The 26,530-nt window shown below is 38.2% G+C and overlaps 2 protein-coding genes across 6 annotated transcripts; one reads left to right on the top strand and one right to left on the bottom strand.

Moving 5' to 3' along the window:
- Positions 1-6,373: 6,373 nt before the first annotated feature.
- On the bottom strand, positions 6,374-8,754 carry sowahd (sosondowah ankyrin repeat domain family d). Of its 2 annotated transcripts, none has more exons than XM_084431109.1 (2): positions 8,493-8,754; positions 6,374-8,082 (listed from the first exon to the last, which is right to left on the bottom strand). In XM_084431109.1, exon 2 carries the CDS (start codon positions 7,984-7,986, stop codon positions 6,910-6,912), a length of 1,077 nt encoding a protein of 358 aa, XP_084287235.1. In that variant the 5' UTR covers positions 7,987-8,082; positions 8,493-8,754; the 3' UTR covers positions 6,374-6,909. The 2 variants fall into 2 exon arrangements, with proteins under 2 accessions (XP_084287235.1, XP_084287236.1); XM_084431110.1 differs by having other exon boundaries at positions 8,528-8,748.
- A 765-nt stretch (positions 8,755-9,519) lies between these two features.
- septin6 (septin 6) lies at positions 9,520-25,264 on the top strand. 4 transcript variants are annotated; one of them, XR_014629907.1, is made up of 11 exons: positions 9,520-9,626; positions 11,342-11,456; positions 12,479-12,674; positions 13,740-13,926; positions 15,500-15,661; positions 17,212-17,308; positions 19,197-19,365; positions 19,489-19,621; positions 19,866-20,056; positions 21,129-21,185; positions 22,506-23,296. XR_014629907.1 is itself a non-coding variant. In XM_084431252.1 (11 exons), the coding sequence occupies exons 1-10, from the start codon at positions 9,582-9,584 to the stop codon at positions 21,794-21,796; spliced, it is 1,299 nt and encodes a 432-aa protein (XP_084287378.1). In that variant the 5' UTR covers positions 9,520-9,581; the 3' UTR covers positions 21,797-21,838; positions 22,506-23,296. The 4 variants fall into 4 exon arrangements, 3 of the variants coding, with proteins under 3 accessions (XP_084287378.1, XP_084287377.1, XP_084287376.1); XM_084431252.1 differs by lacking the exon at positions 21,129-21,185 and adding an exon at positions 21,793-21,838; XM_084431251.1 differs by lacking the exons at positions 21,129-21,185; positions 22,506-23,296 and adding an exon at positions 24,815-25,264.
- The last annotated feature ends 1,266 nt before the right edge of the window (positions 25,265-26,530 follow it).

Here is a 26,530-nt window from a genome sequence, read left to right on the forward strand (position 1 = left end):
TTTGCCGTTTTGTTCTCCGCTGTTCATTTAGGACACACCATTGTATGTTGTACAGACAGTTGTCCTGGTTTGCCCCTTCTGCCAGGCGACAGTATCACTGGCTACAGTTTATTTTTAAAAGTTTTTATTTTAATTATCCAGTTTATCTCAAGCAACATTTAGTGCTTTATAATTCGCCATATAGTCTGCGACACAATGATCAGATTTTTTTTGTTGTTCCTAGAGTTAAAAGACAGGTAGGGAAATACGCATTTTGTTTTAAGGCTCCATATGATTGGAATAATCTTCCATTTTCTATTCGTTCTTTAACTTCACTTACAGCGTTTCAAAGGGGTCTCGTGGAACATCTTAGGAACATTTGTCTTTGTTTCTAGTTTTGTTTGTTTGACCTTGGATTTCATTGGTCATGTGTTTATTATTTCTTATCTTTATGTCCTCTTTTTATTTATTTATTTTTTATTGTTATTGTTATTTGTGTTTCTCTTAGTCCTTGACCTTGTGCAATGCTAATCATGTGTCTGTTTTTCTGTCAAGTTACTTGTGGGGTTCGTGTTGGGTGGGGTGGGGTGGGGTGGGGTTGAGCATTGTGAGCCGGTGTGTGTGTGTTGTTGTGTTTTGTTGTGCTGTCTTTGACTGTGATATTTGCTCTGCTGTTTTGGTTCTTTTTTTGCTTTGATGTACTGGAGGACCCCCTCGAAAACGAGATGTTTCATCTCAAGGGGTTAATGAAAATTAAAATTTTTAAGTGAACTAACCCTTTAAGGAATATGGTGTTCTCTTACAGAAAAACGGCATCAACACTAACATTTCACTCTACTATTGACTGTCTTAAGCTATTTTTAATGATAAAAGCAGCAGACCTGTATTCGTATTCCATTTGTTTTTGTTTGTTTGTTTCTGTATTGTATTTGTATTGTATTGCATTTGAAAATGTTTTGAATCTATGACTTTCACAGTTTATGAAGTTTTTTTCAAAGAATTTTGTGAGCTATTTGGTGCAACACCAATATTGTGCAAGTACCTTCTCATGTTTTCTTTTTTAATCCTGTCTCTTGTTTGTTTAATGTCTCAATGTATTCCACAATACAATCACTTTTTAATGGTGTTTTATATACGTATATACTTTGTATATCTTTACCCATTGAATGTATTTAAGAATGTTTACAAGAAAATCTGTACAAATATGTTCAATTTGTATATCGTTCTTGAATTATTTGCCACCAAAATATATGCTATAAAATTTCTATAAATATAGAAATTTCTGTATAAGGATTATCCGTTAATAGTACAGAAAATGTACTGTTAATATACAGAATTTCCCGTTTTAGAGGTGAAGGAACTGTCCGTAATTTAACGGAAAATGTCCTGGTAATTTTCTGCCAGTACATTATCCGTTTTTTATTATTTTTTACAATGTATTTTATTTACGGCCATCATTTGTAGTAGTCTGTTCACAAACTGTTTGCTCAAGCGTAGCATTTTTTCGGAGTTCACTGTGTAGCCTGCCCCCTGAAATCTGTAAGTCACCTACGCCGTTTACTTCTGTATATTAGGCCCTATATCTATCTATAAATTACGGAACGTCTTTCTGTCTGTGTGTGTGTGTGTTATTCGCATATCTCGAACCGTAACTGCGTTCACACCGCCGCCGACTTGAGCTGCAAAGAAGCTCTGGCCGCCCTGTCAAGGACGCTTGTCAAAAAGTACGGAGAAGCTTGTTGACGCTTTGGCCGCTCTGAAGTCTGTGTCACACCATGAAATGTAAACAGGAAAAAAAACAAGCAATACATTGACACTAGAAACCTTTTATAATGACAGCATTTTTATAACCGTTTTGGTCACATTTGGTCGGGAAAAATTATTTTGATTAATATGCGCGAGGGAGAGCGAGCAAGACGTGTTGTTTGAAGACGGTTAAGGTGAGTGAGTGCGCGCGCGCGGCCGGGGCTCTCTCTCTTTTGTAACTGGTCCCTATATGAAAATAACGTCATACATTTTTATATAATAACGTCATAAATGTCGTCATAAATGATAGGAAACCCAGCAACAGCGATTATCAGTTTCTCCTCCATTTTCTCGGAACTAATGTTTTGGTAGGAACGAAAGTTTACATCGTATGTTTCTCCGGAATCAGCCAGCGCGAAGAACGTCTATATTCTGATTGGTTGCTGGCGTTTTGCCGCTGCTTGCCGCTGAACCGCGTCATAGCTCATTACCATAAAGTTGAGCTTCTCTCAACTTTCAGATTGACGCTCAAAACGCCCAAAACGCGACGCCGATGGATTTGACGCTCCTTGCAGCTGAGAGAAGCCAGCTTCCATTGAAAATGAATGACTTCCGGTAACTTTGGAAGCTCAAGTCGGCGGCGGTGTGAACGCACAGTTAGAGTCCGATGGATTTCAGACTTGACAGGTGTCTCGCTAGCCTACGGGCACGAGTAAGTGTAGTGCCAAGTTTGACGTTGTTTGGATTAGAAATGCAAAAAATATCGGTAATTATATATCGGTAAAAGAAGCACACACTGGCTTTTGCCGCTCTAGCCACTCTGGCTTTTGACCCTCACAGAGAGGGTCGAAGAAAGCAGTGGAGCTTAAAGCTACACTGTGTAGGATTTACTCCCATCTAGCAGTGAAATTGAATATGACTACCAACTGAATATTACTTTCTAGCTCCTCCCATTCCGAAGGCGTTTTAACTCCGTATTATTTCAAATCTGCCTCTCGCATTTGTCACGGTGCCACTGCGTGTAAAAACGCAAAAGGCGAAGCTTGTATGTCCCTCTTTGTCTAATGTATTTTCAAGATGGATGCGCAACATGGCTTCCGCCATTCGAGCGACTCGCTCGTATGTATTCTAAATGGCAGATTATACACTTGCGAGAATACTTAATTTGGTTGGAGTGATTACACATTAATGAGAAAGTATAATTTTGAAAAAACAACGTGTTTTTTGCTAAAAATCAACTTAAAATATTACACAGTGTAGCTTTAAGTAGCTTGGAGTTCCCTGTGTAGCCTGCTCCCTGAATCGTGTAGTTCAATGTTCCACATTTATTGTATGTAGGGTGACCACCTGCTAATAAGCCCAAGGGGGGACAAGGGGTATGTTTCTGAGGGACAATGTGGGACACTGCCTGGCGCGGCGGTGCCCCCACCCCACGGGCAGACTCACTGGTTTACCCAAGCACATACCACCTTACATGATATTAATAATGCCCTATTCCCCTAAACATGTGTAATTGCTCATGTATGCTCATGAATAGGCCAACCAATGTGTATTTTTTTCTAAATAAAGATTCATAATATTTTGAACATTCAATGAATTGACAGATGCACTTCCACTTACGATTTACTATTTAATTTGATTTATTTTTCATTACAATTTATTCACTTTAAATAAATTATAATATAAAACTATAGGATTAACAGGAATTGTAGTTGCTCAACACCACAGGAACAGTAAAAAAAAAAAAATATTGACATCGTATTCCCCTCCATGTTCGATTGAGAAGGACGTTTTGCAAAGGTCACAAAAAGCCCTCTCGGTATCCCCCTCAACACCTTTCAGCCACAAATATTCATTTTCCCAGTCTTTCTTGTACCCACACCTTCTCTTTTTAATTGATGATGGCGGTGCCTCTCAGACTCGGTCTCTTTCTCCATTTTTCGAATTGGAAAGCGCACGCATCTTAAAGTTCCTTCCCACTGTGTCTGGTATCCGCGTGCGCGCGCTGTCATGACAACAACGAAAAAGTTGACAACAACCTAGTCAGCCGTTCAACTAAGGGGTGGGTGTGGCAACAGTAGCGTGCTGAAATGTCAAGTAATGTTCGTTTGGCTGCCAGGGGCTCGAGGATATAGAGCGACCAACTTTTTTTTTGAGCAAGCATAGATTATGCGTGACACGGTCTCAATTTGCGGGACGCATGAATTGGGCTTCAAACGCTGTGCGCGCACGCGCTACGCGGGACGGGTGGTCACCCTAATTGTATGTCATTATGTCAGCAGTATTTGCTTTCTACCAGTGCTTTAAGTGGGCCGGTACGCGCCGGTACTCAGTACCGCCACTTCCAAATATAGCTCTTGAGCGTACCGCCACCTCTCCATGCGCCCAGAACGTGCTTTTAGCGTACCGGTACGCTCATTTGCACATCTGTTTTAATCCTCTGGCTGCGCTGCCGCTTTTCAGAGCGCCCTTCACAATGCACGGCGCGCGCTCTATTTCAGCATAATGGTTGTTTGTTGCCATGCCAAAGAAGGAGGAAGCACAACTGAAACCGCCATGAAAGCACGAGAGGACCTCCCGTTATCGTAAACGACCACCCGCCAACTCTCACGCATTCACCGTCCGTGAGACACACGCAATTGACACTTTTCACACGCTCTCACAACACATCCATTTTCTCACGCACAGAAAAATCGCGAAGCAAAGAGAACACGGAGACAGAGCAGGTTAGTTATGATATAAAAAAAATCCCAGCTCTCAGATTCTGTCATTTTTATAACGAAATTCAAACAATAAATACCGTTTTGGCGCTTGTAAATGTGACATGACAGATCCCTAGCGCACGTGAACCGATCATCTCTATTAACACGAATGAACACAATGTTAAAAGAAACAGTACAACTTACCGAAATGTATATTCATTATACATAATATCGATCAATCAGTGTTTTTCAACCGCGGAAAGGGTCAGTAAAACAGCTGGAGAACAATTGTCACATTTACCTTAGGAAAGCCATTTGATGACCACAATATAGGCTATAGCACGTGAGTTGGCTAGAAAAAAACAGCTATAGAGAGTATTTTGCTAAATATGTGTACTATATTACATATTTATTATATTTTTTACTTATATCATTAAATAAAGTTGTTATTAGGATAAAAATGCATTATATTCAATTTGAATTATTTTTAACCTTAAATAATACTGCCAGCTGATAGGGCTCTCTATATGTTTACAGCATTAGGTGAGGTTTTTTTTCTTGAGAAAAATTAATGCCTATCTTTTGTACCTAATATTTATCCAAATTAGTCAATATTGCATATTGTGATGCAAGATTATTTTTTACATCCCAACAACCCCCCCCCCACCCCACAATAAAGCCACAATAAAGTTCACAATCAAAGTTCTAACTGCTTGCTTTTAAAAAATTAAATAAAAAAATAAATAAAAAATACTTTTACTTCAATTACTTAAGTACATTAAATATCAGAAAATTACTTTTGATACTTAAGTACAGTATAAATCAGATACTTTAAGACTTTTACTTAAGTAATATTCTATAACTTTCACTTCTACCAAAGTCTTTTTCTAGTATGATACTTGTACTTTTACTCAAGTACTGCTGTCTAGTACTTTATACAACACTGCGTCTTATAAAGTCAGAATTCTGACATCTTTACTCAGAAATGTGAGATATAAACTATCTATAAAGCTATAAAGTCAAATTCTAAGGGAAAAAAAGACGGACTTTTTTTTCTTTCTCAGAATAGTTTATATCTCACAATTCTGACTTCATAACACGCATTTTGCGACTTTATATCATGCAATTCTGACTTTATATATCTCAATTGCGCCTTTATTTCTCAGAATTGCGACTTTAACAATTGCGACTTTATATCTCAGAATTGCGACTTTATTTCTCACAATTCTGACTTCATATCTCGCAATTCTGAGAAAAAAAGTCACAATTCTGACTTGATATATCGCAATTGTGAGATAAAAAGTCGCAATTATTATTATTTATTTATTATTCAGTGGCGGAAACAAGCTTCCATAGTTACCTCAGGGGAGGAGGGGAGTCAGCAAAAAAAAAAAAAAAAAAAAAAAATAGAGTACCGGCACCTCTTTTGGGCCACTTAAAGCACTGCTTTCTACCATGCACAAATAAAAATGTCACTGAACTTTTGCTGTGTAATTGTAACAATGAGCACTCAAATACACCAAACCAACAATTACTAAAAACACAAAAACTTTACACACACTTTGCACTGCTCACTGAATCGACGCGCTTATTCATTTGTGGATGTTAACTGAATCTGTAAGTCAGCTATGCTGTTTACTTCTGAATATTATATTTCATTCTGGTGCGCTAAACGTTATCGCTACTGTAATAGTAGCCTATGCTATTCACCAACTAAACATATCCTATTCAATGCGTTCACAGTCTCTTTCACGGGCATCATTTGTAGTTGCCTATTCACAAACTGTTTGCTCAAGCATAGCGTTTTCTCGGAGTTCACTGTGTGCTTTCTACCATGCAGAAATAAAAAAAGTCACTGAACTTTTGCTGTGCAATTGTAACAATGAGCACTCAAACTCACCAAACCAACAATTACTAAAAACACACACAAAAACTGATTTTGCACGGCCATTTTGCACTAGTTCATTTAATTCAGAATTTTGCACACATAAGTTGAAAGGCATTTGTTTGTGCATAGGACCACCAACTCATCCAGAGCTGGAGAGATGCCATGCTATCTGGAACAACAGTCTCTTTTGTACAGATGTTCTGGTTATGGCCTTCCTAAATAAAAGATTTGTCATCGAACCAGAATTATGTGGATCCTTCTGTTTTTTGAAAAAGCAAAATGCCAGAGTCAAAAGTTTTCCAATTGTTGGTTCTGCAAAAGGTTGTCGTCTTGCACAAGAATCAAGTTTTATGCTAATTAACACCTTTCATATTTTCTTTCTCTGAGCATTTAGGCTCAATCTTAAGGATAAACATTTATAAAAAAAAGTCTCCAAGTTCCTTGCAATTTGGTTTATCAAAAATCTTAAAATTAATCAGTACACACCACTTGTCAGGTTAAGTAGTTGTCATGTTACCATACAAATCTTGTTACTAATAAAAACATTTGGTGTTTAACAGTAATGACCTGACAAACATGCTTTTGGCTTTAGTCTCAGATCTTTTCAAGTAGACCAACGTTGTACAACAGCCTCTTAAATGATGTGAACCGCTGGCGCACAATTCCTCCTGAGCCGTCCACCTCGACTCTATTTTCTTGAGCATGTTCTTCAACTGCTTGTGCTTGACTTGCACTGTTATTCACATTCAAAAACCAGAAGTATTCATCATCACAGGCTCCCAGAAGCTCCTTAATTTCATTTGGTGTGTTGTCTTTAAGATACTGCCATGCTCTTTTCCCATTGTAGTCCATGATGTCTACATCGGCACTGAACGCACCAACCAAAATCTTCATAACCATGTACTGGCCATGCATGGCAGCCAAGTGGAGAGGCGTCAGACCTCCGCTGCCTCTCAAATTCACATTCACTGACAGCCCCTCTTTTTCAGCATGCCTGAGAAGCTTAATCAGTGTCTCGTCCTTTCCATTTTTTGCCAACCAGTGGAGAGCTGTAAAACCACTAATAAAGTCTTTTCTGCTCAATAAACTGCGATCTTCTGCGAGAAATTCCACAATGGTCTCATAATTCCCATCCACAACAGAGAGCATCCACGCGTGCTCCATGGGATCCAAAGCCCAGAGCGTGCCGCAGTTTAAAGTGTCTCCATTCGGTGCCTCCTCCTCCTCTTCTTTTGACGATTTGTGTTTGGATGATAAAATACTTGACAATCCAGATCTGTTATTCAGAAGCAGCTCTTTTAAATACTTCTTACGCATGGCGGGCGTGAGGGAGCCCTTCTCAGAAGCATCGACGGATAGTCTGCGGGAAGCGCTGCTGCTGCCCGGTTCACTGGAGACCTCCAGCTGTTTCTGAAGTCTGGATCTGCGCGAGGAGGCGCTGCTGAACGCAGGAGACACGGGTCGAGCACTATTTCTTGAGAATCGCTCTTCAAGATTTGAGCGGAACTGGCTTGTTATTCTGTTTTTAGGGGAATCTGAATTACTTCCATTACTGCCTGAGGCTTTACAGTCTGAATCTTTCGGTTCTTCTGAGAGCAGTGCTGCTTCTCCCACAGTGGTATTCAATTGTTCCTCAGTCCTGATGGGCCCACTACTGCTCCCCTCATACATACTGGCGGATCCCTGGGAAGCTATTTAGATAAGATCCAAACTGAAGAGGCTTACATAACCAGAGAAAAACATCTTCCTTATATTCACTGTTCAAATCTGTGTGGGGGGAAAGGAACATAACATGCTTAAATGGAATAAGATCGTTCAATATATTATTATAAATAATAATAATCAAAAAAACTTTAAAAGGATAGGCTATTTAAGCAACGTGAATGATTTTGTTTTCTATTGGGGGGAAAACGAGCACTTCCTCATTTGTGTTCCTCTTTTTACATTTGTTTTTAAAACAAAACATTCACAGTATGAACTATTTTACATTAGGCTATAGCCAACTATTACATCAAATTATTTCATATTTTAATCTATAAGCTCGTATAGCTTCAATATGTCGATTTACGTCTGATTAAAGTCTGAAAAATAAAATTACATCGAACATTATCTTTTCTCCTTGTCGAAATGTTTTACGAGAATTGTAAGTATTATTGATAAGTGTCAGTGGATCTAACCTGTATCTGAGGTGATTCATCGGATGCCGTCTCACCTGTTGTCCCGCACACAGCTCTTTCTCTCTCGTCCCTCTCAATAAAGCAGTCTACACACAGTTCAACCAAATAGGTAGCTGGCCTTCACAAACATTTTAAAGCTTAGTTAAACTACTGTTTTTTTTCTTTTCTTTTCCTTTCTGAGAATCATAAAATGAGTTCAGTGAGATAACCGAAACTATTCAAGTGTGTATTTCCTCACAGTCCATTTCCGACGTTCAAACCCTCCCCTTAAGTCTAAAGTTCAAATGAGCTCACTGACACTGACCACTGAATGCCCAACACTTCAAACCCATGACACTTGTGACTATTCAGCTGGCTGACCGAACCGAGAAGAAAGTTTGCCTAATTCAACGATTTAGGCTTAATATAAAATAAAGAATAATATAAAACCGATTTTATACTAGCCTACTTCTTTATAATGTTACGTCAGTTTTCAAATAAATCACATTCAAGCAACACAATTAGCCTACCATTCATAATATTCCTAAATATTAATATGTAACATTTAGAATAATATACGTCAATATTATACTGAAAGTAAAATAGGCCGTTTAATTCATTGGGCTTCTGAAAATTGAACAATGAATTACTATTAAACGGGTGAGTCAGTAGACGTACGTTCCCTATTTGCATTAAAATCGTTAGGGTACTTAAAATAAAAATAAATAAAGAATAAAAAAGGATAATTAAGAAATATTCTGTAAAAAGTGCCACTCAGCATCATTTACTATAGTTTGTTAGACCTGTGGAAACATGCGTATTGCTGTTGAACAGAAGATGAAGAGGACTATACCATATAATGAAATGGGGGTCATGTTTTGGCACGATGCTTTTATTTTCATGAGTTTTCTGAGTGCTGTAGTTATTTAACTACGTGTATTCTGCATATGAGTTGATTCCTAAATTATCCCAATTTAAAATTGCGCTATAATAAAAATAACAATAGGTTATATATGGCATCAGTCATGAATGGTACAGTCCGTCGTATCCGAGTTGGTTGCTGTAGCTTCACTCTGCTGCGGTTTCCTGTGAAGGAAGGGCTCAGGGTTGATGCAGGAGAGAACCATGGCGGCCACTGAGATAGCGCGACAAGCGGTAAGAGCTCTGTTTTATTACAACGATGTGTTTTCGGTTTACATAACTACACTGACGAATTTCTACTAGTTATGTTTGGAAGGTGTGACATATAGTATAACCAAATAGCTTTCGGTATTCATTTATTCGTGAACGTGATAGCCCATTATCAACAAACCAATCAATTATACAGTATTTAAAACAGCAAGTGTTGTTTATGTAAACGATTAGAATATAAGCACGTTTTTTGTGTGTTTATATTTTAAATTATACTTATATCTGCACGCAGCTGTTTTGGGGGAATGGCTTGATGTTGAGGGCCAACAATAACGGACGAACATCACGGTTTGAAGTGACTGTTTATGAATTATCATAAACAACGATTTAAAAAAAATCGTCGCATTCTCGAGTGTAATTGTGTTGTAAAATCCATATAATTCGAGCGCGTCTAAAACCGTTATGTTTAATTGCATTAGCATCCTTATGCTCGCTGGGCGTTGTCTATTATGAAATATTTCGTACATCCATGTCAGAAACTAACAATTTTATTTTATGTTGTAGCAGCTTATGTTCCTTTCATTCTGACGTCTCTAATGAGAGTAACGTACATAGGCACATGAGGCAGCAGGCTCGAGACCGAGCTCAAAAGCTGTTAGTTCTAATAAATGACGTTTAAATCAGTCTTTACTATTCAAACCAGGGGTTTGAACCAGTATTTTCTGGTTACAGAGCAGCCAGTGGGGTGTTGTAGTCATGATGACCCCCCTTTGGACTCCTTACAGTTGTCTGGTTTTGGAATGTTGCACATGTGGGTCAGATTGGGACTGTTTGTTCAGTCAATAAGATGCTCTCACAGTCTGGCTGCTCTTAGTTGACTGTTTTGTATTTAATGAAATGTGCATTTTGTTGCTAATGTTAATGATTCCACAGTAATCCTCATAACAGAACTGATCATCTGCTTTGATTGGTTCTCACTAAAAAAGGATGTGCTTTTGATTGCCTTTCATTACAGTTTAACTTAATGAAATGTTTCCGTTTGGATAATGGATCTTTATTACATTAGACCTGTGCTGAATGAACGCTCAACCTTTGTTTTTATTTGAGCAGAAATCAAATTATTTGGCATGTTCGTTCTGCTCATTGCATAGGTCACACATATGCAAACACCCACACACTAAAAGGATGTGCTGTAAAATGTGGGCAGACAGCCTTTCCTGCCAGAATTTCTGCAGGCCAGGTGGCAGACCTGTGTGAACAATGGTAGAGGAAATGCTGAAGAGTGAAGACTAGTATGGCTGAGATTTTGTGTTATGTTATTTGTGTTATGCTATTTACAACTGCTTTGTTTCACAGATACCTGTATTACTTGATAACGGCAACATTTGTCTGCGTCTGACTCTGCAAATGGTTACGTGTGTGTTTGCCAGAATGTGGTTTCAACAGTTGAGATCAGACAGGAAAGAGGAAGTGCACAGAGCTGAACCTTCGTGAGCTAGACTATAGTGTATTACTCTTTGTCAAAGGCCTTACCTAGGTTCTGTGTTTGAAATGAGGTGCATGTTGTGTACCTTTACATACATACATAAATTGACAATGTTTCGTTTTTGCATTCTCATGAATCTAGGTGCTTACAAAGTCTTTCCATTGCTGACAGTGAGGAACACAGCAAATGATCTGCATTGTTGAAAGTGGTCTTACTTGTTTCATTTATGGTTTGCTTTTTGATCTTGTATTAGGGAGAGGGTGCACGTGCCGTCCCACTCTCTGGTCATGTTGGCTTCGACAGCATGCCGGACCAGCTGGTCAACAAGTCCGTCAACCATGGCTTCTGCTTCAATATCCTCTGTGTGGGTGAGTGTGTTATGTCGGAGCTCCTTTTTTCCTTGGGGCGAAACTAACCATTTGCTTCAGTGTGTGTCACACCCCTTTGTGAACGCATACTGATTCTGTCCTGTGACCCACTTACTAAATACTGGTGCACTGATGGAGAGCAATTGCAGGAACTTGAGATTTTATTAATATCCTGATTTCATGTGATGATTGGATATTAGCAATCTTAAATAACCATCCCTCTAAAACAGTTAACAAAAATAGGGGAAATAATCTTTAAATTATGGACTTATGCATGTTATTTGTTATGGAGGTGTATTTTACTGACCCAGTCAGTAGCAAACCGTGAAGAAGGCATATGATTCTGTCCCCTCAGTAAGAGGCCATATGCCAATTAACCAAGTGCATTGTTTCAGATTCTTTGTTAGCAAGCCCTAAAGTTCAGGGCATCAGCCAGGGCTTTTATCCCATTTCTGTTAAAGCTCTAAGGATGCGACCACAGAACTCACTAGAAAGTTCTCGCTCCATACCTTTTAATAGCCACTGCTCATCAGCATTTGGTCTGATTGGGGAAATCGCTGCTTTATTTTTAGGCATCAGGCAAGGCTTTTTTTCCCATGCCTGTAGTGAAAGCTTTACAGGGTCCTGTGGGAATGGGATCTGCAGGCTGAGTTTATAAAGAAATGGCAAATGTGAGCCATCCATATAATTAACATTCTGGTGGTGTTGCATGATGTCAATTTCTACTCTGCTTGTGGTTGTCAGGAGAGCAAGAATAGCCAGGATTGCTGCATGGCTTTTAGACTTTTACACAGAAGTGTATGCATCAGCTAAATAGTGCACTTCTGTATTAAAACTGATGTGTATATTATTTTGATGTTAAAAAATCATTATCCTCCTATTCCAGTTTAATATGCAGAGACAACTATTACATAGCAACCCATGTTACCAAACCTCATTATTTGAGGAAAATGTGTGTGGGGTTATTTTATCTTCGATAATGAAGAGCCTGGTGGGAGCTTATTGTTGTGTGTTTGTTACAGGGGAGACGGGTTTGGGAAAGTCCACCCTCATGGACACCCTGTTCAACACCAAATTTGAGGGTGAACCTACACAGCACAATCAGCCTGGAGTGCAGCTCAAGTCCAACACTTATGAGCTGCAGGAGAGCAACGTTCGCCTCAAGCTCACTATGGTCAACACTGTAGGCTTTGGAGATCAGATCAACAAAGAGGATAGGTGAGATCTGCTTGTGTTGTGACCAAATATGTTTAAGTGAAATGATTTTTTTAGTTGTTTTAACCAGAGACAAAATCAGGTCAATGTGCCTGTTTACACCTGTTGACTTCATGCATTTTTACTGATCGGATAGCTTTCCGATTTGTTAAAACTGCTCCATGTTTTGCCACATAAATGTGTATCTGCAAAATATCAATTCGATCTGCAATTCCAACTCTATGTGCAAATTTAACAAAGTTCACCTCAACGAAAGCAACAAAGACCGCAATAGGAGAGTGGCATCAGGTTTACGTTTGGTTTTAGGTTTACGCGGTTTTGAGAACACTATGTAAACATAAAACCATGTCTGTATTTGTGACCGTAGAAACGACAAACAAGCGCTACTCTATACTGCTCAAAACTCACGTTTGAATAGTCAGTAGCAAATTATTAAAATATGAATATGAAAACATACTTACAGGCTGTGAGTCAGAAGCGCCAGAATGTACTTGAAATTATGGAATTGCCCCACTTTTTAGAATCGGTCATTGTGCCCAGCTGGCCTTGTATCTCCCAGGTTCTGGAAACAGTCCTCCGAAAAATGCGCAGCACACAGTCGAATGTTTTGGTTGTACTGTTCTGGAACAGTGTTGTAAATAAAGCTTAACCACTGTTTTCTTATTGTGTTCTCTTTTGGAAGGCCAAACAAAGTAGTTTGGCTTTCGCAACAAAAAACACAGCGTCTACACGACATGGCGGCAACAATAATACAGCGAGAATGAAAGTTTCGCCTTCTTTCTTTGCGTATACATTTCGGGGGGCCCAAAATGTATTTTGCCTGTGTCACAAAATGAAGTAAATCCGGCCCCTGGCTTTCCAACTATTTATAGATGCCTCAACCAGTTCCTATCCCCCCCAAAGCACACAGCATTTTATTTTACAGTTCTCTAATAAGCCTGAAGCTTTTACTACATTATTACATTCATACTACACTCATCTTTAAATGTTAGTGTTAACTTTTGTGTTTTTATTCTGGCTGTAAGTTCCTTTTAAATATTTCCACCTCTTTCATTGTTCAACTTGCAGTTACAAGTCCATTGTGGAGTTCATCGATGCTCAGTTTGAAGCGTACCTTCAAGAGGAGCTGAAGATTAAACGCACTCTACACAGTTATCATGATACACGGATCCACGCCTGTCTGTATTTCATCGCTCCCACTGGACACTCGCTAAAGTCCCTTGACCTGGTTACTATGAAGAAGCTAGATAGTAAGGTTGGTGATGCATTTTATTTTTAACAAATGTTTGATCACACTCGGGACTGAGCAATATGATTCTGTGGTCAATGTTAGAAAAATCTTAGCTGGTATAGTATTTAAAGGAGTAGTTCACTTAAAAATACACAATTACCTCATGATTTACTCACCCTCAAGCCATCCTAGCTGTATATGATGTTCTTTAAATGAAACTAATGTCTGCTATATGTAGCTTAGCATTATTTACTGTTTCACTGTATAGAGCAGTTTGGTTTAAGATGTGGGTTATTAAGCATTCAGCTGATGGCTATGCCATGTTTAATGTCATTGGAGCTGTGTAGATGGAGTCAGTGAAGGTCAGCTGTGTATTACTGCGTTCTCTTTCATCTCTCTCTGTGCTGCACAGACTCCCTGACCAAAGATGTCCTCTTAGATCTGAAGCTGAAAAACTAACAGTAGCCTCACATGCTTGAGAAGAGATTCCTGTGTACTCACACTGTGTCTAAACCTTTATTTGAAGTGTCTGTGTTAACATCACAATTCACCAGTAGTAAATTACAGGAAACAGACAAAGCGTTAATCTAGTGGCCAGGCTACTGAGAATAGTACAAAGATGGTGGTGTGGGTGGCAGGAGTGTAAAAATTTAGTGAGTGGGATCAGAGCACTCTATATGTGCGTGTGTGTGTGTGTGACACAGAGTTACGAGTGAAGAGGGGTGTCTGATCAATATATCGATCAAATGATAAACGATACGATCTATCGATGCAATTTGTAAAAACCTACACCTATATATATTTTTTCAAGAGTGATTATTTTACAAATAATCAAAAGACAAAAACTGTGAGAAGTTTTCTGTGCGCACACATCCGTAGCGAGTTCTCTTTCACTTCTTTAGTGCTTGAACGTACAAATACATACAAAATGATTAATCGAATTGTAATCGTATCGCAGAATTTTTTGAGGTTTTGGCAAATATCGTATTGCTGGCTGTGAGAATCGATATCAGATCGTATCGTGATGAACCATCCGATTTACACCCCTAGTTTGAAGGCATATTGCGACGTGAGCAGGCTGAGGTTATGTAAGCTTTCAGAGGCTTCTATAGAGTTCATTTTAATTAGCTTCTCCTTATTAAAAATGTAAAAAGAGGATAATCTATTTGTGTCATTTCATGTGTCTGCACTGCAGCAGCATCTGCATATAGAGAATAAAGTAAATTCAGCCTTTTTCTGTTACATGTCTGCTATTTATTCAGTTTGCTCAGGCATAAAAGACATGAGAGAATCTCAGTGTCTATATTTATCTGGACTCAGCCAGATGTTCTGAGGTTGCTTTGAGTTGCTTACATCCAGATTTATTAATAAACTTACTGCCTGAGTAGCCTAGTTGAAAGTTGGCTTTCTGAAGGGGAAATATTTACTCACCATAGCCGTGTGAGGTTTTATATGTCAGCATGCACAGAAATCATCTTTCCATTGCTGTGTCTGGTTGATGTCATCATCTCAATTAGTATTAATATAAATTGATTTAATTTCTGATTACTGTCTATTTCCATATGCTTCCAAATAATCTTTCTCCTCTTATATACAGGTGAATATCATCCCTATCATTGCCAAATCAGATGCCATCTCAAAGAGTGAACTGGCAAAGTTCAAAATCAAGATTACGAGCGAGTTGGTTAGCAATGGTGTCCAGATCTACCAGTTTCCCACCGACGATGAGACTGTGGCAGAGATCAACTCAACCATGAATGTAAGGAGCTTGATGCTGAACATCATTCATATTTGTATTCATTCCTGTTGTTAAAGTGTTTCCTTTTAAAGTGTTGTGTAATAAGTTATAAATATTACTTAATCTAAAAAACAGACCCATAACTCCTAAGTATTAAACTTTGGTGTGTAACTCATTCCACATTGTGTGTGTTTCGGATATGAGTGATACCTAAAATCATGCTGATACTTGAGAAAAGGTTTGCTGCTATGTTTCTGTCTAAACTATAGTTACTATGTGCTATATAAGAGAACAAAATATATTTATCTACAGTATGTTGGTATTATGTAATTGGATAAACAAGATTAAGAATGATGTGTTCCTCTTCCACTTGAAATTATATTACATTGAGTCAGTCACAAATGTACTATGTCCTGTTTTGCTTGGAGACAACGCAGCCATATTTTATACTTCAGCGCTCGCCCAGTTTGCATTTCACATCACAGTTCAGCAGTTTAAGTGAGAAAGAATCCATATGGTGTCCATCTTTCTTGCCTGTGTTTGCTCACAGGAAAAGACACCACAAAAGGAGAGGCATTCTTCATCAATGGACTCTCCCAACAACACAGAGCATAGTAACATGACATCCAATGAATGAATGTCACTTTCACCACACAGCCTGTGCCTGCGAGTTTACTGTGGGGGTCTTCCAGTACTGGTTAACCATTGGAAATACAGATAGCTGACATCAGGACAAATCCCACTTGGTTATAGTGGGATGTGTCCTCATATCTTTCTCAATGGTTGTAAAGGCTGTTCTTGCCTTGTGAAAATCATCTTAACAAGGTGATTTCTTTACGAGGTCTTCGCTACTGAGACGCAGTGCCTCAGTAGAAATGAGGATACTATATTGTTCCTCATTGTGTTCATAGTATCTTAGACCAAGACTGATTGACAGACGAGTGCATTGTTACATTACTGTTTGGTTTTGATAAGATTGTTTTAAGTGTTTTTGAAAGAAGACTCTAATTCTCGTCAAGGCTGCATTTATTTGATCAAAAATACAGTAAATACGGTTATATTGTGAAATTATTACAGATTAAAATAACTTATATTTAAAAAAGAAAATCCTATGATGTTACAGCTGGATTTTCAGCATCATTACTCCAGTCTTCAGTGTCACATGATCCTTCAGAAATCATTCTAATATGCTGGTTTGGTGCTTAAGAATTTCTTGTAAATGTTGAGTAAAAATAGTTGTGCTACTTTGATTGTATTTGTCAAAGAATCCTGAAAAGAACAGCATTTATTTGAAATAGAAGTTTTTGTAACATTATAATTGTCTTTACTGTCACTTTTGATCAATTTAACTAATCCTTGCTGAATAAAAGTATTAATTTCTTTAAAAAAAAAAAATTGTCCCCAAACTTTTGAAAGGTAGGTATGTGTAGGATTGTAAATGTTCATAAGCTTACATGCACTAATATAGATTTAAATGCTGTGTCATCTGGTCTGTTACGGTAAAATTTTTAAATAGACTGCTGTATTTCTGCTAAATTATTTGTTTGTGGGATTTTTTTTGTGCTCTGCAGGGTCATTTGCCTTTTGCAGTAGTGGGAAGCACTGAGGAAGTGAAGATTGGGAACAAGATGGTGCGAGCACGCCAGTACCCCTGGGGAACTGTCCAGGGTAAGTTTTGTTCACGTCTTCCAGAGGAAATGACACTGAGCTCTTCTCTCTGTTTGGCCTTGGCCTCTTTGTTCAGGACATCCAAACCCATCCCGTCCCTCCCTTTATGCAGCGTTGTGTCTGGACACTCCCTCTCTTTCTTTCTTGCTTTTTTTTTTCACAGAAGGGAAGAATACTAATGTATTAAAGCTGTCAAAAAGAGAAAACTGTGCTGTAATTTCCATGTGACTATCCACTGTGGAGCCACAGACAAATGACATCAGTACAGTGCTGATTGGTTGATGGTACTAAAATAACACTCACAATCCCAAAACCAGAAAGGCAGTTGGGAAGAAATGTCCATTTCAGAGTCCTTTGAAAAATAGTGCACTGATTAGACATCTGCTACACACTACAATTTACAATTTTCTGCTCACCAAGTCTGCATTTATTTAATCAAAAATACAGGAACAAAATTGTGAAATATTACAATTTAAAACAACAGTTTTCTATTTTAATATATTTGAAAATATAATTTATTCCTGTGATGTCAAATAAAAATTTTTAGCAGCATCATGATCCTTCAGAAATCATTCTAATATGATTTGATGCTCAAGAAACATTTCTTAGCAATGTTGATGAATGTTACACAAGTACAAATTGCAATGCCCTTTTGCCTTTTTATGAAAAAAATGAGGATCTACAGTACAATGATGTTCATTAGTCATGTTCAACAAGCTGTGCAAGTCCAGCTCACTTCATTCACAATTTGTCCTGTCAGATTTTATTAATCTGTGGTGTATGCATGCAGTGATTTGATGCGTAACATTAGAGCAGCAGTGCTGTGATTGTCCTCAGGCTGTCTGTGACATTACTCTAAATATCTCTCTCTCTCTCTCTCTCTCTCTCTCTCTCTCTCTCTCTCTCTCTCTCTCTCTCTCTCTCTCTCTCTCTCTCTCTCTCTCTCTCTCTCTCTCTCTCTCTCTCTCTCTCTCTCTCTCTCTCTCTCTCTCTCTCGGCACATGAGACTACAGGGCAGCACACGTGGTCTTACTTAATTTAGCTTGCTACAAGGCTGAACTCACTGAGGAAAAATATGGATATATATGAGTGTGTTTTCATGCACCGCTGCTGCATGTCATTCATTTACTCAAGATTTTTGGGCACACAGTTTACTTGAGTTGATTAAAGGAAAAATTACTTGTATTAAAACCATGCAGAAAGGAATGCATTTCTATGAAAAAGTTGAGCGGGTAAAAAAAATTAATCCTTTACTTCAGTTGAAAGAAGGGCCCAAGCCATTACTAGAGACTAAATGATCAAAGATACTTGGGGATGTGCTCTTTTAACCAGCCAGTTAGCATCCACTTAGCAACCACTCTAAACACCTTAGAAACAATAGCCCGGCAACCACCCAGAACACCCTTGTGTCACATAGTTTTGCACAGACAAGCAGCACTCATGATTTCTTCAGCAAATGTAAAAAATACATTTGTTAATACAGTTACAATAACAGCTGCGGGGAATGCTGTAGTGTCAATAATACTTGACACTAGTATTGCTGGTCAAAGTTATACAAACTGACTGTTAATAGAGGTCACGTCTGTTCTTCTGAAAGGCTTCCTTGTTTTAGTGGTATAAAATGAACCGATACACCTATAAGAATGCTTGTAGTAGTTTTACATGTACCACTGTTACTTGGTGTACAGTATGTCATGTCATCTACCCATCTGCAGCTTTTCCATAAACTACACAGATCTTTAACTTTTAGACTAACTCCACCCTTAAAGGGAATGTAGTAATTAATGTGTGCGGCATGTCCTGGAGGAAGTTATTTCCTTCTCTTTTCATGCCCTAATAAGACTTTGGTTTAGTACTCATTGTCCATTGAATATCATGTGTTTTCCAGTGGAGAATGAGAATCACTGTGATTTTGTGAAGCTGCGAGAGATGCTGATCAGGGTCAACATGGAGGACCTGCGAGAGCAGACTCACACTCGCCACTATGAGCTATACCGCCGCTGCAAGCTGGAGGAGATGGGATTCAAAGACACCGACCCCGACAGCAAACCCTTCAGGTGAAGAGGGTCACGATCACACCAACAATCTGGAGAAAGTTATCCGTCACAAGATTTATAGTCTGCATTTACAGGCGTAAATTAATGGTTAAATATCTTTTGCATCTGGTTTGTTGTCTTCAGCCTCCAGGAAACATACGAGGCCAAGAGGAATGAGTTCATGGGGGAGCTGCAGAAGAAAGAGGAAGAGATGAGGCAGATGTTTGTCCAGAGAGTCAAAGAGAAGGAAGCAGAGCTGAAAGAGGCAGAAAAAGAGGTTTGTTTGTTTGCATGTGTAGTCTGTCATTTTGTAGAAATGTTGTTATAAAGGTCTCAAAAGTGTTACCGATACATGGTATCTAGCTGTATATCTGGGATGATTTATACTATAAAATACAACTAAACGGCATTTTTTTTAAAGTAAGTGTTTAGTCCCATAAATTGGACTATTTACAGTAGATGTAAAGCTTTGTTTGTTCAGTAACAGCTCACATACTGACTCTTTGGTGTTCACATCACAGCTTCATGAAAAGTTTGACCGTCTCAAGAAGCTTCACCAGGATGAGAAGAAGAAACTAGAGGACAAGAAGAAGTCTCTCGATGATGAGCTGAACGGCTTCAAGCAGAAGAAGACGGCCGCTGAGCTGCTGCAGTCACAGGCCCAGCAGGCAGGGAGCTCCGCCACACTCAAGAAGGATAAAGAGAGGAAAAAGTAAGTATTGACCTCCACGTGGTTCCTAACCCTCACAACCTTCCCTCCCCGAGACCCCAGACGATCACGATGCAGGAGATCATGTGTGCAAGTGTGTGTGCATTTCACTGACCGCCCGGTAAGATTGCAGGGGATGTTAAATTTAGATCATTACTATAACTATGGAATTCAAATGGATGGTGTTGACAGTATGTCTGAAAAATGAAAGGTCTAGTTTGGACAAAAGTTTTAGGTCAGTAAGATTTTTTTTCTTTTATAGAAATTAATACTTTTAGCCAAGGATGCATTAAAGTGATCAAAAATGACAGTAAAGACATTTATAACGTTACAATAGATATCTATTTGAAATAAATGCTGTTCTTTTGATCAAATTGTTTGATATTTTGTTCTATTCATCAAAGAATCCTGATTGTTTTTTGTTTTTTTATCTCAGTTTCCACTAAAATATTAAGCAGCACAGTAAATCAGCATTTTAGAATGATTTCTGAAGGATCATGAGACTCTGAAGACTAAAGTAATCATGCTTTGCCTTCACAGGAATACATTACATTTTAATATATCATAAATTAAAAAACAGTTATTTTAATTTGTAATAATATTTCAGAATATGACTATTTACTGTATTTTTGATTAAATTAAAGCAGCCTTTGTGAGCATAAGAGACTACTTTAAAAACATTTTATCGACCGATTTAAATCTTACCGACCCCAAACTTTTGAACTGTAGTGAAGCTACTCGCTACCATTATGGAAACTAGAGCATACTTTAATTGTGACCTCTTAACATCACACAGTCTGATGTGTGGGATAAGTCTTGTATGAATAGAACATGTTAGACAATTCTATATAGTTATAATTATATTTTCTATATAATTACAGTATATGTAATTACGACTATAATTTTCATGGTTCGTAAAATGATTAAATTATTAACATTTATTAAAAGTACAATATATTTTATTCACCTTTAATCAAAGGGTCATGCACATTCAATCTTAAAAGCGTACTAGTGATTAGAGCTCAAATAAATTGCTTCAATAATGCTGGTAATCAACCATGGTTGTGTATTCAAGCTGATTTGCTGCATTCACCTGAATACTATATGGGAAGAAGACACTTGCAGTGACAAGGTTTACCTTTTTGTTGTTGTTTTTTCCAAATCAATTTCTCCTGTATTTTTAACTGTTTTCCCCCTTAAGCTTCTTGTATGTCCTCATGAGGCAGCAGACCACTGCTTTAAAAACACTTGCTACATTTCACAGCAACGAGATGCTAAGGAAGCAGTTTTGCAATACATAAAGTGCAAGAAAGTAAAGTGAAATAAACATGTGAAGGCCAAGTATGGTAACCCATCCAAGTTAGTGCACACACATTAGGAGCAGTGAGTAGTGAACATACACACACCTGGAGCAGTGGGCAGATATTTTGCTGTGCCGCCCAGGGAGCGATTGGGGGTTAGGTGCCTTGCTCAATTTCCTGCCGGTATTGAGAATCGTACCTTCAACCTTTGTCCAAATCCAAAACTTGAGATTGAACAGTTTCTTACCACTTTCTTTTCCATTATCCAGTGGGTGATATTTATTCCTACATTTAGAAGATAGCCAGAGAAAATGTTATAGTTTTCCTCAGTGCTCAAGCGGGGCAGGGCATGTACAATATTCATTTTGATGTTGCTTGTAAGGTGTCTTGTCTAGTTTGTACACGTGTCATGTACGTCTCATCCATGCTGTTTTCCAGTTAACTCCTCACCTGCTCCCAGTCCTGCATGAGTCACCTTATGCTGGTAAGGCTTTCATAGTATCTCTTAAGACACAAACCCTCGTTCGCACGAGGGGACTAAATTACAAAAACACATGTAATGATGATGGTCAGTTACACTGATCCTGTACTTGCGGTGTTAAAGCACTGCAGTAGTAATTACATTTCCTATTCATGCTTAAAAGTCTTAAACACTGGCAATGTGAAGATTGTCTATGGTAGCAGCAGGGGATATTATGTCACCAGCGTCAGGCGAGAGTTTATTGCTCTCCCTATGTGATGTGCAGCCATCTGCCATCTGAATCCATAACAATCTGCCGTTGTTTGCACTCCACACTGCTCTTCCACAAACTCACACAAAAGAGCCTTTAATGGCTCGGCTCCTACAGCTGGGTCACACTAGTCCTACACTTGGCCTAAAGCTTGAGCTATCCCTTGCCACATACCTATTAGTAACACACGTTAATGTTGGGATATCCGATTTATGTAAATAACACCGCAGAAGAGACTATGTAATTAGTTTTATCCGGCACAAAGAGAGAACAATTCTAAGCCTTACCACATACACCCCCTGCAACTGCTTTCAAGTGTTTTAACAGATGCACGACTAACATTTTGGATCTTTTTTATGTGTGAATACAACAGTGTGTAACCTGTAGGGAACAATAATCTTCCTTCTCTCTCGTTTCCAGTTCAGGATTCCTGTAGAAAGTGCTCCCCCTGCCCGCTGTGAATGAGCTCTCCCCCCTCAGTGTTCCTGAGCCATGCCGTTCCCGTTCCCGTTCCCGTTCCCTCCCCCCTCTCTCCCGCCCCACATCCCCCAGTTTCACGCATAACATAGCTGAGGAGGGATATTAACTGTGAATGGAATCCTTCTTTTCTTTTTTTTTACATTTTTAAAATTCCATTTTTTCTTCTTTGTTTTACTTGCTGTGTTATGATGTCATAATGATATTGCTTTGTTTTGCATGACTAGTTTATGAATCAACTTTAACACGAGTGGCTACTGTTGCAGTAGTGAGTACACAGGTTAAAATGAGACAAATTCGATTTTTACTGTTAGTACCATCATTTTTATTGGTACTATAATAGGAAGATAAATGAGCTGCTTTCAGTTCAGTCATTGAGCTTTAAAGCATTTTTGCAGTTTTCTAATGTAATTTAGGAACACGAGTAGTAATGAAGTGGTTTTGTCTCATTTTAGCTCATGCATGTTATGCAGATGCTGTCTGGTTCATCTGCAGCCATATCTCAATGTTGTTGTTGTTGTTTTTTTATTTTTATAAACCTGTCATTCCTATGCTTGTATTAGTTTAGAAAAACTTCATATTGGCACATTTCATCCAAATGTAAGCACCTTTTTATAGTTCTTTATTTTTGTGATATTTTATTTTTCACAAAATTAAAATAAAATTAAAAATTCACTTACTAATCAAATATCAATTGCAAGGGGACCAATAAAGCTTAAAACTGTGGAAAATCATTGTGTATGGTTTTATCAAACAGTTAATTTAGCATTGTTCATGCAAGTGTTACTGTTTATGTACTGGGGGTGACATGGCCAGTGTTTGATTTGCTTACTAATGTAATGGGAAATCTTGATTCCTCAGTTTATAGACCTTAGTCAGGGTGGCGCCATATTACATTTCTGACAGGATTGAAAACGAGGCTGTGAGGAAAAGAAGACTCGATGTGATTGTTCAGCGGACATAACGTTTTTCTGAAAAAGCGTAGACGACTCTATTAATGTTCTGGGACCTATAGGGACCTAGTGATCTAGGACATTTATACAGTGTGTGCCATTGTAAAGATCTGCGTTCTTCCCTCACAGCCGTTTTCATCTGCATTAAATTCAATATGGCAGTTTAGAGAAGAGCTGGACTTTCTCCTTTAATGCAATTTACTATATCTTTATGCTTAACTGAGCATATATCTGAATGTACTCCACAAAGTTTGTGGCCTGTGTTCTCAAAAGAAGAGCTGCCTGACCACTGCCTCAAGTCAATGTTAACTGAACTTTATTATAAGATCCTTATGACCAAAAAGTGGGGAAATTTGATCATTTTAATCCATTTACATGTCTCGCTGCAGAAAATGGTTTTATTTTCAGTCTCTTAAGCAAGTTGTAAATTATGTTTTCAAAGCTACAGTTAAAGATAATTAAAACAATTAAGAATATGTTCAGCAAAATCAAAGTGAATCAAACATGGTTTTGTTATGGATGGTATTTGGATGCTGGTCTTTCAACAGGTGGTATCGATGCGATTGGTATTTAGCACTTTATTAACTCTCTTGCTCCCTCCAGTCTCCCTGCTCACTGCCATGTGTGTATTTACTTTCCTTTGCAGTAATCCCTGGCTCTGCACTGAGTAGTATGGCTTTGATAAGGGACCAGGCCCAGACTCTTTGGTTAACCGGTACCCCGAGGCAGTGTGGACCCGGCCCTCTGTGTTTCTTATAGATCACCTCATGTGTTTTCATTGTGTGCTCTTTCTGCAGCTTTTACTAACATTATATTTATTGTGTTACCAAAACCTTTGCTGAAGGCTGTGCTTATTTGCAGTGTGCGTTTTGTGTTACTAATATGCTTAAGATGTTTGCCTCTTCAGAGATGTGGGGAGGGAGAATGCAATCATTATAATCACTGTCCCAGTTAAGCTGTTTTATTCTTTACAAAGTTTTAGATTGGGTTACTCTTGACCACAAATGTATCACTTTAAGACTGCAAGCTGAAAGCAATGTTGCATTGACCGAATCCATGCATGTTTAAAAGCAACTTGTGTAGAGGATGCACAATGCATTTGAAGCGGGGCAGAAGGACGGTGTGTTCCTATCCGCCCACCTTCCGAATGCTTCATGCTTTTGGCTGGCAAAAGAAAAATCTGAGTGGCCGTTTCCAATTGACTGAAGTAAACTTGTCTTCCCACTGGCACTAATGCCCAGTTCAATGCCCTCCTGATACTCTCTCTAATCTGCGTTTGTGTCTCCTCTCTTCCTCTAGCTTCTTTTAACTCTGTCTTGGCCACCCGTTGGAAGAGGGGATTGCAGCTTCCACGAGAACTAAGCGTCCACTCTTCTTCCTGTCTTTTTCACTCCGTCAGCCTTGTTTGAATGTTTTATTTAATTTCTTTATTGGTTTCATTTTTAAACTTTCATGCTGTGTGCCCTGTTGAACATGGCCTTATGTGGGCTTAACATGGTATTTTTTCAACAAATATTAGCACTGTTTTCTAATCAGGGCATGCCAAGCAGTCCCTCATTAGTATTTTTACAGACATCATTTGCTGGCGACACCAGAGCCAGAAGCTCTGATAGAAAGGCTGTTAACTAAAGCGATGCTTTTGAGTTTCAGTTTAGCATTTCACATCTATGATATTGCCTTTGTTCGATTAAAATGTTTCGTTTCTTTTATGGATCTATGTTCGTGAATAAACCTGCATGTACTCATCAACCTTAACACAGTGCTAACTGTGAGGAGCGAATGGATACTAACTTATTTGCAAACACTATGCTTAATTTAGGATGTGAACTATAAGTTGAGTAAGAATATCTTTAATAAGACTTGAGCATTTTGACACGCTGGCTGTGAATATTGAGAAAATCCAAAGAAAATGGGCCCGAAAGTTCGCAAATGGTGTTTAAGTGAGAGAGATTTAACTGTAATTTAATGAGAATCTTTATCTGGAAGCATGAGCAAAATTGGAGAGGTTTGTATTGTATGTTTTGTAATCCCCTTTACATTTTACAGGACACATTTCAAGTCTTAAACATTCACAGCAATATAGTTATAATTATTTTATTTAAAATATAATCTTAGGGAGTAATGGAGCACCTATTGAAATACCATGTAGGTCACATTCAGTGCCACTTTTATATTCTTTATCTTCTGTTCTTTTGCATGCCCTGAACATATTTTTGTTTATATATGGAGTTATTCTTTGATTAGACATATTTACACTTCAAATGCTTCTTACTTTGGACCATTTTATTACGTGTATTTATTTCAGGTACAATGTGCAGTTACGTTCAATTTATAAATGTCTTTTTCCATTTTGCCAAATATTGCATAGAGAGATACATCAAGGGTTTTCAGTCATTTCAAGTAGGTCAGTTATGAGGTACAGACGTTTATGCATATGTGTGCAGTACATATAATTTTTAAGGACCTATTTTGCGTATCAACTTTGAAATCTGTTTTAATGATTGACTTTGACAAGTAACTATTTTCTGTGTGAAACATTTTGGGTGTCAAGACTGGCCTACATTTTTCTAGTCATCTTCCATATTTTCCCCTTAATGTCAATTACCCCCACCCCTGTAATCCCAGAAATGTGTGAAGTATTTAACTGTAGTAAGATTCCATGGTGTACATTTTCAATAAAATTACATTAAAACAACTTTGATATGCTATTTCATAATTTACCCTACAAATAACTTTTTAAATATATATATATATATGTGTGTATGTGTATATGTGTGTATGTATGTGTATGTGTATGTATGTGTATGTATGTGTATGTGTATGTATGTGTATATGTATGTATGTGTGTATATATACAGTACTGTACAGTAGGAAATATCAGTTTACATTTCCAAACATTCTTTTTGCCATTGTAATAATCCAGTGAGATTTGTGTATGCACAAGGACTCTGACAATAATATTGATATTAACATGCCTAAGACTTTTGCACAGTAGCCTAGCCTACTGTATATATA

Source organism: Rutilus rutilus (assembly GCF_951802725.1).
Source record: "Rutilus rutilus genome assembly, chromosome: 14".
Taxonomy (NCBI): domain Eukaryota; kingdom Metazoa; phylum Chordata; class Actinopteri; order Cypriniformes; family Leuciscidae; genus Rutilus; species Rutilus rutilus.